The following is a 15374-nucleotide window of genomic DNA, read 5'->3' on the forward strand; positions in this document are numbered from 1 at the left end:
CGTCCCCAACTATACAGGAGTCCTTTCCTTCCCCAGTCTCTCCCTTGTGTGCTGCCCTTCTGGCAGCTTTATGCGACTTGTACAGCTGGTGAGCAATCAGCCCTTGATTACTCACCAATTCCCAATCTGCCCCAATTAGTCCTGGCTGGAGAGCCCGTCAAGACCTGGCACGTCCAGCAGATGGAGCCATCGCCTCGTGATGTATACTCTGTCTGTCAACAGGCCTTGACGAGTCTCCCCCTGGTGGCTGACCTGCAAAATATAGCTACTTCCTCACTAAGTCACCTAGATGTGATAGGTGGACATTGAGTGCCCTACACACACTCATGCACACACGCACAGACACGTAGAATCAGGAATTCCCCAGGGCAGCTGTCTAGGCCCCTTACATTTTCTTTCTTTACTAATGACATGCCACTGGCAACATTATACACGTCAGCTACTACAGCAACTGAAATGATTGAAACACTTAACAAAGAGCTGCAGTTAGTTTCAGAATGGGTGGAAAGTAATAAGTTCATCCTAAATATTTCAAAAACTAAAAGCATTGTTTTTGGGACAAATCATTCACTAAACCTCAACTAAATCTTGTAATTAATCATGTGGAAATTGAGCAAGTTGACTGTCATGGTCAAAACATATTGATACAACAGTAGCTAAGATGGGGAGAAGTCTGTCCATAATAAAGTGCTGCTCTGCCTTCTTATCAGAACTATCAACAAGGCAGGTCCTACAGGCCCTAGATTTGTCGCACCTGGACTACTGTTCAGTCGTGTGGTCAGGTGCCACAAAGAGGGACTTAGGAAAATTACAATTGGCTCAGAACAGGGCAGCACGGCTGGCCCTTAAAAATGCATAGGGAGCTAACAATGATATGCATGTCAATCTCTCATGGCTCAAAGTGGAGGAGAGATTGACTTCATCACTACTTGTTTTTGTAAGAAGTGTTGGCTAATGGGGATCCCTAATAAATACAACACACACACACACACACACACACACACACTTAACCTCCCCTTCACCGGCCTGTTCTAAAAGAGATTATGGATACAGGTAGAGTTGCTCGATATGGGCCAAAAATAAAAAGATTTTCTTACCAAATATTGCGATTGCGATTTGACATGCGATATACACCAAAACCCCTGAGTGAACTGTTGGAATCATAGAAATAGAATGATTTATATTAACTTCTTTGGGATAGGGGGCAGCATTTTCACTTTTGGATGAATAGCGTGCCCAGAGTGAACTGCCTCCTACTCAGTCCCAGATGCTAATATATGCATATTATTATTAGCATTGGATAGAAAACACTCTGAAGTTTCTAAAACTGTTTGAATGATGTCTGTGAGTATAACAGAACTCATATGGCAGGCAAAAACCTGAGAAAAATTCCAAACAGGAAGTGGGAAATCTGAGGTTTGTAATTTTTGAACTCAGCCTTATCGAATACACAGTGGGATATGGGTCAAGACGCACTTCCTAAGGCTTCCACTAGATGTCTACCATCTTTAGAAACTTGAATGAGGCTTCTACTGTGAAGTGGGACCGGATGAGAGCTCTTTGAGTCAGTGGTCTGGCAGAGTGTCACAGCCTTATGACGCGCGGTCACGAGAGTTAGCTCTCGTTCCATGGCTTTTCTACAGACAATGGAATTCTCCGGTTGGAACATTATTGAAATTTTATGATAAAAACATCCTAAAAATGGATTCTATACTTAGTTTGACAAGTTTCTTCGACCTGTAAATATAACTTTTTGAACGTTTCGTCCGACTGGACCAGATCGCGCTTTTGGATTTGTTTACCAAACGCCCTAACAAAAGAAGCTATTGGACATAAATGGACATAAATGATGGACATTATCGAGGGGTTCCACTAGCGGAACGGGGTAACGGAGCAGCATGCAAACATAGAACGACTCTAACAGGAAGGAGGAGGAGCTGTGCTGCTTGAGTGACAGGGGGCGGGGCTTGGTATGTGTGGGAAGCAGCCCCAAGAGAAAGGGAGAGAGACGACAAACAGAGTAAACGATGAAAACAGATATGCACATGATTCCGATGTTACACGCGGCTGAGTGGCGCTTCAAGGTATTGCATGCAATATGGATCTCTTGCGATATGGATATTGCACATGATTCCGATGTGAAGTGGAGTAATTGTGCAGCCCTAGATACTGTACGTTTAGCATACCTGGAGTGCAATGCGCACCACTCTGGATGTGCTGGTCAGTACATTGTGCAGAGTGTCCAGTAGAGACAACAGGAGATCATGGCTACTCTTTCTCCCAGGCCTCTCCTCTCTCTCCACGTACAGGCCAGCTGCCTCGCTGAAGACACTGCAGACCACCTCCACCAGACCTGAGTAAAACACAACACACACATCATGAAGGATGACCAGACCTGAATATAACACAACACACACATCATGAAGGATGACCAGACCTGAATAAAACACAACACACACAGCATGAAGGATGACCAGACCTGAGTAAAACACAACACACACAGCATGAAGGATGACCAGACCTGAATAAAACACAACACACACAGCATGAAGGATGACCAGACCTGAATAAAACACAACACACACAGCATGAAGGATGACCAGACCTGAATAAAACACAACACACACAGCATGAAGGATGACCAGACCTGAATAAAACACAACACACAGCATGAAGGATGACCAGATGAAGGATGACCAGACCTGAATAAAACACAACACACACAGCATGAAGGATGCATGAACACACAGCATGAAGGATGACCAGACCTGAATATAACACAACACACACAGCATGAAGGATGACCAGACCTGAATATAACACAACACACAGCATGAAGGATGACCAGACCTGAATATAACACAACACACACAGCATGAAGGATGACCAGACCTGAATAAAACACAACACACAGCATGAAGGATGACCAGACCTGAATATAACACAACACACAGCATGAAGGATGACCAGACCTGAATAAAACACAACACACACAGCATGAAGGATGACCAGACCTGAATAAAACACAACACACACAGCATGAAGGATGACCAGACCTGAAGCATGAAGGATGACCAGACCTGAATAAAACACAACACACACAGCATGAAGGATGACCAGACCTGAGTAAACACAACACACACAGCATGAAGGATGACCAGACCTGAATATAACACAACACACACAGCATGAAGGATGACCAGACCTGAATAAAACACAACACACACAGCATGAAGGAACCAGACCTGAATAAACACAACACACAGCATGAAGGATGACCAGACCTGAATATAAACAACACACACAGCATGAAGGATGACCAGACCTGAATAAAACACACACATGAAGGATGACAGACTGAATATAACACAACACACACAGCATGAAGGATGACCAGACCTGAATAAAACACAACACACACAGCATGAAGGATGACCAGACCTGAATATAACACAACACACACAGCATGAAGGATGACCAGACCTGAATAAAACACAACACACACAGCATGAAGGATGACCAGACCTGAATAAAACACAACACACACAGCATGAAGGATGACCAGATCTGAGTAAAACACAACACACACAAGATGAAGAGGATCAAACAAAGGCAGTGTCCCAAATAGCATCATATTCCCTATATAGTGCACTACTTTTGACCAGAGCCCTATGGGAATAGGGTGCCATTTGGAACACAAACAAGAGGCTTTAGCTGGTGCCAGAGGACATAAACAAAGAACCAATGGCTCCACCACACAGAGTTTTAAAGTACAAGCTGGTGTTTTACAAGGCCTCAATACAACTCACTCTACTTAAAATGAAGTTGCACTTCTCTTCCATTGATGAAGTACATGAACCAGTTTCAGGCCTTGAGAGAAGGCCCTTTATGATACATCACAGAGAGCAGCTCTCTCTGACTGATGGGCTACTTCCTCCAGTATGATCGAAACAGGACATTAGATCATATATAAACCTCGAGATGCTGCCATTGGTTGCAATATTATGATAGAAAATAGACTAATAATGACAGAAAAACGTAAATGCGAACTGGGTGCTTTTTGCACATGGAGGATGCCCCTCTAGACAGTCTGTATGATACAGTTATATCACTGAGTTACAAATCATACTTCTCCTCCATCCCAATTACTACAGAAAGATATCATCTCTTTCCACTGACACAAAACCTTTGCCTTCTCCTGTCTAGTGCTTTGTTTGCCATGCCTTGTTGAAATATTAAGAGTGTATGAATAATCTGCTTCGTCTTTAAAGACAGAATAACCTTTTCAGACAGTTTCTCAAGAGCGCTCTTCTCTGTCTGACCGGTCACCCCGGATCAGGGCAGGTAGTTGAACCCTGTGCTGTCATCTGAGAGCAACGCTCTCTCCACAATAAACACCTGAGTCTTCAGAGGGAGAATGACAGTGATAATATGATACATCATTATCTGTCATCTGGAATACAATGAGCAGCAGATTTCACCTTGACAAAAATTACCTGACAAAAATAAACCATGCAGTCAAAAAAACTCCCAGTTTTACATAAAAAAAATGTGAAGGACGGTACAAAAATCCTCAGAAAAGAACTAGGCTTAAATATATTCAGAATAGATTTGCCTCAGAAAAATGAACTCAATGTTGGGCAGATATTGTCTGATTGCTCACCAAACTGGCTACGGCAGGATGGCTGCATTAGTGCTGCTTCAGAGGAAATGATGAAAGGAGTAGAGAGAGAGAGGGAGAGAGCGTGAAATAGAGAGAGAGAAGGGGGAGAGTGAAATAGAGAGAGAGGAGGAGAGTGAGCGAGAGGAGACAGAGAAAGGCATACAGACGGACAGAGGGCCAGTGAGAGTGGCGTCCATATTCAATGTACTGTGGAGAACCATTCTGATGAATAATATCCTGATGATGAATAATAATACAAAACAGTCTTCAACAGCGCTCCTCTCCCTATAGGAAGACTCTTCTTTAATAAGACTGGTTTTTGGTTTTGTATTTTTGTTTTTTACACCTTTTTCTCCCCAATTATGCGATATCAAATTGGTAGTTACAGTCTTGTCCCATCGCTGCAACTCCCAGACTCGGGAGAGGCGAAGGTCGAGAGCCATGCGTCCTCCGAAACACGACCCGCCAAGCCGCACTGCTTCTTGACAGGGAAGTCTGCTTAACCCGGAAGCCACCGCACCAATGTGTCGGAGGAAACACCGTACACCTGGCGACCGTGTCAGCGTGCATGTTACGGATACAGGTATCCTGGGGGTATTTGTATTTCTCCTCTGTCCTAGTAACATGTGGCAGTCATCAGTCATATCATTCTGAAGACACACCTCCTCCTGTTTCCTTTACCCAATCACATCCCTTTTCCCTTGGTTTAAAAACCCAGTCAATTGTTTTCCCAGTGTCTCTCTCTCTCTCGCTTTCTCTCTATGGATTTGCTGAAGACCACATATTCTTTCATACCCCACAGTTTAGTTTGTTTGTGCAGATACATCTCACACTGTCTGTTATCATGTGAGTATGTATTGCTGTGGTATATTATTGTTGGTTTGTTGGTGGGAAAAGGGGCAGATACATCTCACACTGTCTGTTATCATGTGAGTATGTATTGCTGTGGTATATTATTGTTGGTTGGTTGGTGGGAAAAGGGGATAACCAGCCAAGTCGACCTTGGGCATACATTACCCGTAGGAAAACTTTGTCTAAATACCCCAGTTAGAACTGGGTGGACCACCCCCTGTATTTTATTAGTTAGTTAGCTAGCAGACTAGCTTAGGGGTTTTGGGATATTTATTATTTCTTTCCTTGGGTCCAGCTCAGGCCCTTTTCCCCACACCCCATTACCGTGTGTTTGACAATAAACCTAAAGTGTTTGATGGTAGGTTTAGGTTGTCTGTGGATTTCTGTTAGTTCTCACTGTTCCTTTTCACTGTTGTGATTTGCATGAGATATGTTAGGGTCTCGTTTCCCTCCCCCCTAAACTGATGTGAAAAGGGGGTTCATAACAGTGCACTCCACCCGGCCCGCCACAGGAGTCGCTAGACAGTGATGGGACAAGGACATCCCGGCCGGCCAAACCCTCACCTAACCTGGACGACGCTGGGCCAATTGTGCGCCGCCTCATCGGTCTCCCGGTTGCAGCCGGCTGAGACACAACCTGGGAACCAACCCCGGGTCTGTAGTGACGCCGCTAGCACTGCGATGCAGTGCCTTAGACCGCTGAGCCACTCGGGAGGCCCTGAAGAGTGTCTTTTACCTGGAAATGGGAGTGGTTATAACCATGCTAATGAGAGTACCTGACAACAACCCTTCTGCCTGCCTACCTGTCCATCGGTTTGTTTGTCTGTCTTCCTGTCTGTTTGCCTGTCCGTCTGTCTGTCTGTCCGTATAGCTATCTGCCTGCCTGCTGAGAAACACACAAAGGCCACACTAGAGAATGAAGGGCTCGCTGGAAAAGGTCTGTGTGTGGGTAGAGTACACGTGTGTGTGTGTGGCTATATTCAAGCCTCTTCATGAACGACAAGGTTCTTCTGGAAGTGTTGTGTTTTGACTGTGTGGTGACCTGAGGCAGCAAGACTGTTTATCTGTGTTTACCACTCCAGACTTTTTGGAAGGAGACATTTGTAAGTTTCTCTCTCTCTCTCTCTCTCTCTCTCTCTCTCTCTCTCACACACTCTCTCTCTCTCACACACTCTGCATTTCTGAAGATAACTCATGAATATCTCCACAATGCCTTGCATTATGCCACAGACAATATAATTACTGTGGTGAATGGCCTAAACACCAGGCAGAAAAGCAGACAGGCGGGACATTGTCCTTTACAGTTCAGGGAAGCTATCCAGATCTCAACAGAAAGCTTCAGTTGCCATAGTGAAACGTAATAGGATGAATGGCTCTCAACAATTAAATGACTGTAGGTCTGAATAAACCCCTCAGAGAAACATATACTTAACTGTAGGTCTGAATAAACCCCTCAGAGAAACAGATACTTGACTGTAGGTCTGAATAAACCCCTCAGAGAAACAGATACTTCACTGTAGATCTGAATAAACCCCTCAGAGAAACAGATACTTGACTGTAGGTCTGAATAAACCCCTCAGAGAAACAGATACTTTGTGCACTGTATACAATATACACAGGGTATAAAACATTAGGAACACCTTCCTAATATTGAGTTGCACCTTCTTTTGCCCTCAGAACAGACTCAATTCATTGGGGCATGGACTCTACAAGGTGTCCAAAGCATTTCACAGGGATGCTGGCTCATGTTGACTCCAATGCTTCCCACAGTTGTCAAGTTGGCTGGATGTCCTTTGGGTGGTGGACCATTCGTGATACACATGGGAAACTGTTGAGCATGAAAACCCCAGCAGCTTTGCAGTTCTTTACAAACTCAAACCGGTGCGCCTGTCAACTACTACCATACTTCATTCAAAGGCACTTAAATATTTTGTCTTGCCTATTCACCCTCTGAATGGCACACATACACAATCCATGTATCAATCATTCTTTAACCCATCTCCTCCCCTTCATCTACACTGATTGAAATGGATTTAACAAGTGGCATCAATAAGGGATCATAGCTTTCACCTGGTCAGTCTGTGTCATGGAAAGACACTCAGTGTACTAAAACACAACAAGCAGACTGGCTGTTGTGCTGCTACTCTACTTTCTCGTGCATAGCTCCTCACGGCACTACACAGCACTCCCAGGGGTCCCTTATCTCCACACTGGCCAATTAGAAAACTCATCTCATCCACTCACTGGCTGTCTCTCTCTCTCTCACACACACACAACTGGCCCTGCCGCGTTCGTCCACTCTCCCTCAGTCTCTCTCTCTCTTAAAAGAAGCCAATTATACTAGTTTTCCCCTGCCTGCGTTTTCGTGAGCCTGATCTGGAGTGGGCCACTAGCACAGCCAGAGACGGAGACAGAGAGAGGAGAGCTGCTAGAGATAGCTCTAATTACCAGGGTTATATTTAGTGCTGGGACAACACATTCCTCAGAAAAGGACCTGATTGGTGCATAATGATGCTGACTTCATAAAGTCACTCGCAAGTGACCCTCCTGTAATGAGAAGGGTAAAGGAGGAAAGAGAGGAAGTCGCCCCCTATTTTGAAGGACGAACGTCGAGCCCCGGAGTGGAAGTGGTATTCCTATTGGTTGACAGGGGGAGGTGGGGGGCGGGGCTTTTGTTGACAGACTGAGGGGTTTCCTCTTTCCTGTTCTGCTAGGTAGCAATTACAGCCAGGGACCTGAAAGCTTTCTGACACTCACACCTATAATTCACAGGGCCCCAGCCCCGCGCTCCAGCATGATGCAACATGCAGACAAAATACAGTTACTGACACAAACAGAGGTACGAACCGTTTGACACACCTGCAAAACGCCACCGCACCACAGAGTAGACTCTCCCGTAGCTAACAGCTAACCCATTTCCATAGCATTCTGAATACATTCTCCACTGAGCAGGTGCTACATGTTGTGCTGCTGCACAGTAATATAATGAGTAACCATTCAACATTGTCACTATGCAGCAGAAGCATTCAGTCAGTATAAGTGGAGCCAAAACAAAGATTCATTCTGTACTGATAATCCTCTCACTCACCTAATAAATTAAAAGATCACACGCTGCCATCTTCCTCTAATTTACTGTACCAATGTATAGCAACGTGTGTTTATTGAATAATCTCCATATCCATGATTAAGTAGAAGATGAAGTATCCATGATTAAGTAGAAGATGAAGTATCCATGATTAAGTAGAAGATGAAGTATCCATGATTAAGTAGCAGCATCTCTCTGCCAGTCTACAGTCGGCTCCATCATATCTGCACATGGCCTCTCCTATCATTGCTATGCAGATGACACTCAACTACTCTTCTCCTTCCCCCCTTCTGACACCCAGGTGGCGGCACGCATCTCTACATGCCTGGCAGACATCTCAGCTTGGATGTCAGCCCAACACCTCAAGCTTAACCTTGACAAGACTGTGCTGCTCGTCCTCCCGGGGAAGGCCTGCCCGCTCCAATACCTCTCCATCACGGTTAACATCTCCACGGTGTCACCCTCCCAGAGTGCAAAGAACCTTGGAGTTGACCCTGGAAAACACCCTGTTGTTTTCTGCTAACATTAAAGCAGTGACTTGCGAGGGGGCGCTGGTGAGCAGCAACATGTGAAGACACGTTTTCTCAGTGCTCCTGTCCAGGGCTGTAAGAGGTGCATAACTGGCTGCAGGGAAGTCAGGCGCAGGAGAGCAGACATAGGTAACAACCGGAGCACTTGATTTAGGCAAAACAAACTGCACCCAGAAACAACAAAATATGGGTTAAAATAACCCGGCGCAAACCAGTTAGAAATGCACAAACACTTTACAACAAACAATTCCACACACAGACATGGGGGGAACAGAGGGTTATATACACGTCACGTAATGAGGGAATGTAAACCAGGTGTGTGGGAAAACAAGACAAAACAAATGAAAAATGAAAGGTGGACCAGCGATGGCTAGAAGACCGGTGACGTCGACCGCCGAACGCCGCCCGAACAAGGAGATGAACCGACTTCGGCGGAAGTCGTGACAAGGGTGAACATTTTACTATTAATATTTCACGAACACCTCCCCTACCGTGTTAATTTAGTAACATTTATTAGGAGTCAAACCCAATTTTTTTTCTTGAAATTTTTGTCCATTTCATTGTGAAATGTCGAAACAACAACGGCCACGAGTCACAAAAGAGCAACAAAAGAGCAGGCCTCTACTAAAGCATCGGGCTCAGCGGACACTGACACGGACTCTGACCACCCCCCCGACCAAGCCAAGGTAATGTCGGATATCACTAAGTCTGAACAGACTGTGCTGGCTAAGGGGGAGTCACTATCCACTGACCTATCTGCACAAATAGCCACTCGCCACCGAGGTCAACACAAAGATCGACTCCGTTAAAGAAAACTTGGCAAAACAGGACACCCGTCTGAATAGCCTGGAGGGTGACGCAAATACTTACTCTGACAAAGTGGTGACACTGGAAGAGCAAGTCATCCGACTATCATCAGATGTCGTCAAACTTACTTCCAAGGTCGAGGACCTCGAGAACAGACAGGGCCGGGGGAACGGTCACACTTTCGGCATGAGAAAGGGACTCGAGACCGTAGGCGGATTGTGGCCTACCCTGTTCATAGCTAAACAGTCCGCACCGAAGAATGGGGAAGCCGCGTTTCCACGAACTACACGGCGGCAGTCATGAAGAACAGGTCAGCCTTCATTAGCGGACCATATACCTCCTTCAAATATGCATAAGAAAGATACATTAGAGAACTGAGGTGATTCCCTCCAGAATCCCTTCCCTATGTGTAAACTACATTATGTTGGCTCTGGATAGAGCTCTAACATGGTAGTCTCTTTCTCAAGTCTAGAAGAGGTAAACGCAGCCTTCCAACAAGGGGAAGACCAGTATAGGGGTCCAAGGTTTTCTTCTGGGTCATTTTTCTATTCTGACCTTGTCGTCACACTGGCCATGTGATTATACTAATGTTGATTTCTAATTACTATGACTGCCTAATTCACATACACCAGGCTCCACTTGCTTTTTCACCTGGAACTTAAAAGGAATTAACCATGTGGTCAAGCGTAGCCGAGTGTATGCTCATCTTATGTCTGTTTTTCTCCAAGAGATCCATCTCCGGTCCAGCGACAAAGACAAACTAAAGAGAGGATGAGTCGACCAAATATTTCACTCCATCTTTGGTGCTGAGTTCAGAGGGGCAGCCATCCTTATCAGAAAAGGCCCTGTTTGTATCCTCCAAAGTCATTTCAGATACTAATGGCAGATATGTTATAGTAATGGGGAAATTGTTTAGCACACAGGTTGTTCTGGCTAACCTCTATGCTCCTAAGTGGGATGACGCTACATTTTTATCTGGCCTCATTGCAATACTTCCCCACCTCAACTCTCATCATTTGATATTGAGCGGAGATTTGAATTGTGTATTACATCCATGTCTAGACAGATCCAGACCAAAGCCCAACAATGTCATTTCAAAATCAGTCGCAGTGATCAACTCATTTGTAGAATCCTATCATTTGTCTGATGCAGAGAAGGAGCAATCCCACTGCTAAACAATACTCCTTTTTCTCCAGTCCACCACTCATACTCTAGGATTGACCTTTTCCTACTGGACAATAGAATTCTTCCTTTTGTAACTAATAGCCAATCACAGCATTGTTATCTCAGACCATAGCCCTGTCCAGCTAAATATCCGCTTTCCGGACAGTACTGTGTCACAACGCATGTGGTGACTTGACCCACTACTACTATCCTGTAGCGTCTTTTACAACTCACATTGATGTCTTTTTACAGATCAACGTCATCCCTGACATGTCTCACTCTACTGTGTGGGAGCCCATAAAACCTTATCTAAGGGAAAATCATTTCATACACAGAGTATGACAACAGCACACTAAACGCTTATTGGAGCCATCTCAACTCATTTTAGATGAGGACAACAGATATGCCTCTTCTCCGACTCCTGAACTCTACAAAGAGAGACTGCTACACCAAATTGGAATTTGACAAGCTTTCCACTAGACAAATGGAGCAGCTTCTGTTTAAGTCGAGGCAGACATTTTATGAACAAGGAGAGAAAGCTGGCAATTTGTTATCTCACCAGCTTCAACAATCCGCTGCTAGCAGCACCAAACCTGAAATCTGTGTTGCAGCTGATTTAACTTCTACCAATCCCAAAGAAATCAACAATCAATTTAAGCAACTCTACTCTGCTCTTTACTTGTCAGAGGCTCTTCCTGACACATCTCGTATACATGCATTTCTAGACACTCTGGACACCCCCTGTCTCAATTCTGATGAACAAACTAACATGGGATGCCTAAATAAGTGATGAGGAAGCTACTCTGGCAATCCAGTCCATGCAGAGCGGTAAAGCTCCTGGGCCTGATGGCTTCCCTATTGAATTTTATAAATCAGTCTCCTCAAAACTATCCCCTATCCTCAGCTCAATGTACAATGACATCCTTTCTAATCAGAAACTGCCCCAGACACTTACCAGGCGACTATTTTGGTTTTGCTTAAAAAGGACAAGAATCCCCTAGACTGTGGATCATACCACCCTATAAGCCTCTTGTGCTGTGATTATAAAATTCTCACTAAGGTCCTCTTGTGCCGTTTAGAGACAGTGACTCGGCCCACACCTGATTTATCTCAGGTAGACAATCTTTCTATATTATGCGCCAGCTATTTAACGTTCTCTATTCTGTCCACTCAACTCAACAGCCAGAGGTCGTCATCTCTCCTGATGATGAGAAGGCTTTCAACTGGGTTGAGAGGGAATATCAATTTACAGTACAGAGAGATTTGGGTTTGGCCCGTCATTCCTTTCGTGGATTAAGATTCCCAGTGGCTTCTGTTCGCACCAACACTGTTACCTCCAGCTACTTCCTTCTCCACAGGGGGGCCAGGCAGGGTTGCTGTTTATCCCCTTTCCTATTTGATATGGCTAGTGAGCCTCTTGCTATCGGCCTGCATGCGGAGGAGAGGATTAAGGGAATATTAAGGGGAACATAAATCACAAGGTGTCCTTATATGCAAACAATCTTCTTCTATACATCTCTAACCCTGTGGAGTCTATACCTCATCTCTTGGACATGCTACAAGGTTTTGGACATTATCTGGTTAAAAGTGAAACCTAACAAGTCTGCTCCTCCCCAATAATGAGTTAGCAGAAGGTGGGCCATCATGGAGTTACAGTCAAGACTTCCAACTTCTCCTGTCTCTCTCCTGTGCTCCCCACTGCCCATGGACCTTGGCACCCATGTTTTGAATCCCATTGTCAAGAAATTCCTTAAGATCTGGTCCCAATTCCGTAATCACTTTAGCCTTAAACAAGCTGCTTCTCTCCATTAACATCTAATCATCTCTTCCCAGCATCACAGATTGACATGGCATTCCAGTTCTGGCATAGGAACGGTCTGGTGTTTATTTGTAACCTATTTATTGACAACACATCAGTCTCATTCGATACTCTGGGGGTTGACCATAATATTCCCAATACCCACTTTTTTAGGTACCTGCAAACTCACAGCTTTGCTAAAGAACATTTCCCTTTATTTCCACTCGAGCCCTCATAGTGTCCAGTCGAGAGGTGCTTAGATCTTAACCCGTATCTGAAGGGCACAATCTCCAGATTATACGACATAATACAGAATATTAATCCGCCTTCCTTGGCAAATACAAAATCTGCATGGGAGCAAGACACGGGTGACAAGCTACCTGATGACATATGGCAACATAGTATTGGGCGTATCCACACCTCATCATGTTGCATAAGACACGGTGACAAGCTACCTGATGACATAAGGCAACATAGTATTGGGCGTATCCACACCTCATCATGTTGCATAAGACACGGTGACAAGCTACCTGATGACATAAGGCAACATAGTATTGGGCGTATCCACACCTCATCATGTTGCATAAGACACGGTGACAAGCTACCTGATGACATAAGGCAACATAGTATTGGGCGTATCCACACCTCATCATGTTGCATAAGACACGGTGACAAGCTACCTGATGACATAAGGCAACATAGTATTGGGCGTATCCACACCTCATCATGTTGCATAAGACATGGGTGACAAGCTACCTGATGACATATGGCAACATAGTATTGGGCGTTCCACACCTCATCATGTTGCATAAGACACGGTGACAAGCTACCTGATGACATAAGGCAACATAGTATTGGGCGTATCCACACCTCATCATGTTGCATAAGACACGGTGACAAGCTACCTGATGACATAAGGCAACATAGTATTGGGCGTATCCACACCTCATCATGTTGCATAAGACACGGTGACAAGCTACCTGATGACATAAGGCAACATAGTATTGGGCGTATCCACACCTCATCATGTTGCATAAGACACGGTGACAAGCTACCTGATGACATAAGGCAACATAGTATTGGGCGTATCCACACCTCATCATGTTGCATAAGACATGGGTGACAAGCTACCTGATGACATATGGCAACATAGTATTGGGCGTTCCACACCTCATCATGTTACATAAGACATGGGTGACAAGCTACCTGATGACATAAGGCAACATAGTATTGGGCGTATCCACACCTCATCATGTTACATAAGACATGGGTGACAAGCTACCTGATGACATAAGGCAACATAGTATTGGGCGTATCCACACCTCATCATAAGACATGGGCTCATTCAGCTCAAAGTTTGCACCGTCTCCATTACTCAAATGACAAAAATATATCCACATTTTGACCCCAAGTGTTTGAGATGCCACCAGAGTCCAGCGACTGTGGGACAATGACAATCTTTGAGTGGCGGCTGGGACCTCATTTCTTTGGCATTCTCACACACAGTACCAGTCAAAAGATTTTCACACACCTACTCATTCAAGGGTTTTTCTTTATTCGTACAATTTTTTACATTGTAGAATAATAGTGAAGACATCAAAACTATGAAATAACACATATGGAATCATGTAGTAACCAAAAAAGTAATCCAAATATATTTTATATTTGAGATTCTTCAAAGTAGCCACCCTTTGCCTTGATGACAGCTTTGAACACTCTTGGCATTCTCTCAACAAGTTTCATGAGGTAGTCACCTGGAATGCATTTCAATGATCAGGTGTGCCTTGTTAAAAGTTCACATTTGGAGGTGTGATGGTGTGGGGGTGCTTTGCTGGTGACACTGTCTGTGATGTATTTAGAATTCAAGGCACACTTAACCAGCATGACTACCACAGTATTCTGCAGCGATACGCCATCCCATCTGGTTTGCGCTTAGTGAGACTATCATTTGTTTTTCAAGGTACTGCCTTCTCCGGTATATTTCATTAGTCCTGCTATCTGCAAGGTGCCCCTGCCTTCTCCTAGGAGGAGCATTTCATTAGTCCTGCTATCTGCAAGGTGCCCCTGCCTTCTCCTAGGAGGAGCATTTCATTAGTCCTGCTTTCTGCAAGGTGCCCCTGCCTTCTCCTAGGAGGAGCATTTCATTAGTCCTGCTATCTGCAAGGTGCCCCTGCCTTCTCCTAGGAGGAGCATTTCATTAGTCCTGCTATCTGCAAGGTGCCCCTGCCTTCTCCTAGGAGGTGCATGTTGAATGTGAAGCCCGGCTGTGAATCTATGACTCCCCCGAGCTCATGCAGAACCACGACAGGGTTGACAGGACAGGCTCTCTCAGCTCCATGCCGCTCGGCGGTGGGAGAGAGATACCGTGTGGCGCTAACGGGCTAACTGTGCCGACTAGCTAATGAGAACTGTCAACACAATACAGCCATAGTAAAATGAATCTATTATTCAATAATTGAGTGTTATGGAGCGCCT

The 15374-nt window shown here is 44.8% G+C and overlaps 1 protein-coding gene across 1 annotated transcript in view; it reads right to left on the reverse strand.

The window, feature by feature from the left end:
- LOC115127429 (serine/threonine-protein kinase ULK4-like) overlaps positions 1-15374 on the reverse strand; it is a 97323-nt gene that overhangs the window by 18326 nt on the left and 63623 nt on the right. The window contains exon 11 of the mRNA XM_065027171.1: positions 2187-2353. Coding sequence (XP_064883243.1) covers positions 2187-2353 — 167 coding nt within the window. The remainder of the gene's footprint in view (positions 1-2186; positions 2354-15374) is intronic.

The sequence above is a fragment of the Oncorhynchus nerka genome, linkage group LG14 (genome assembly GCF_034236695.1).
Source record: "Oncorhynchus nerka isolate Pitt River linkage group LG14, Oner_Uvic_2.0, whole genome shotgun sequence".
NCBI classification, from domain to species: Eukaryota; Metazoa; Chordata; class Actinopteri; order Salmoniformes; family Salmonidae; genus Oncorhynchus; species Oncorhynchus nerka.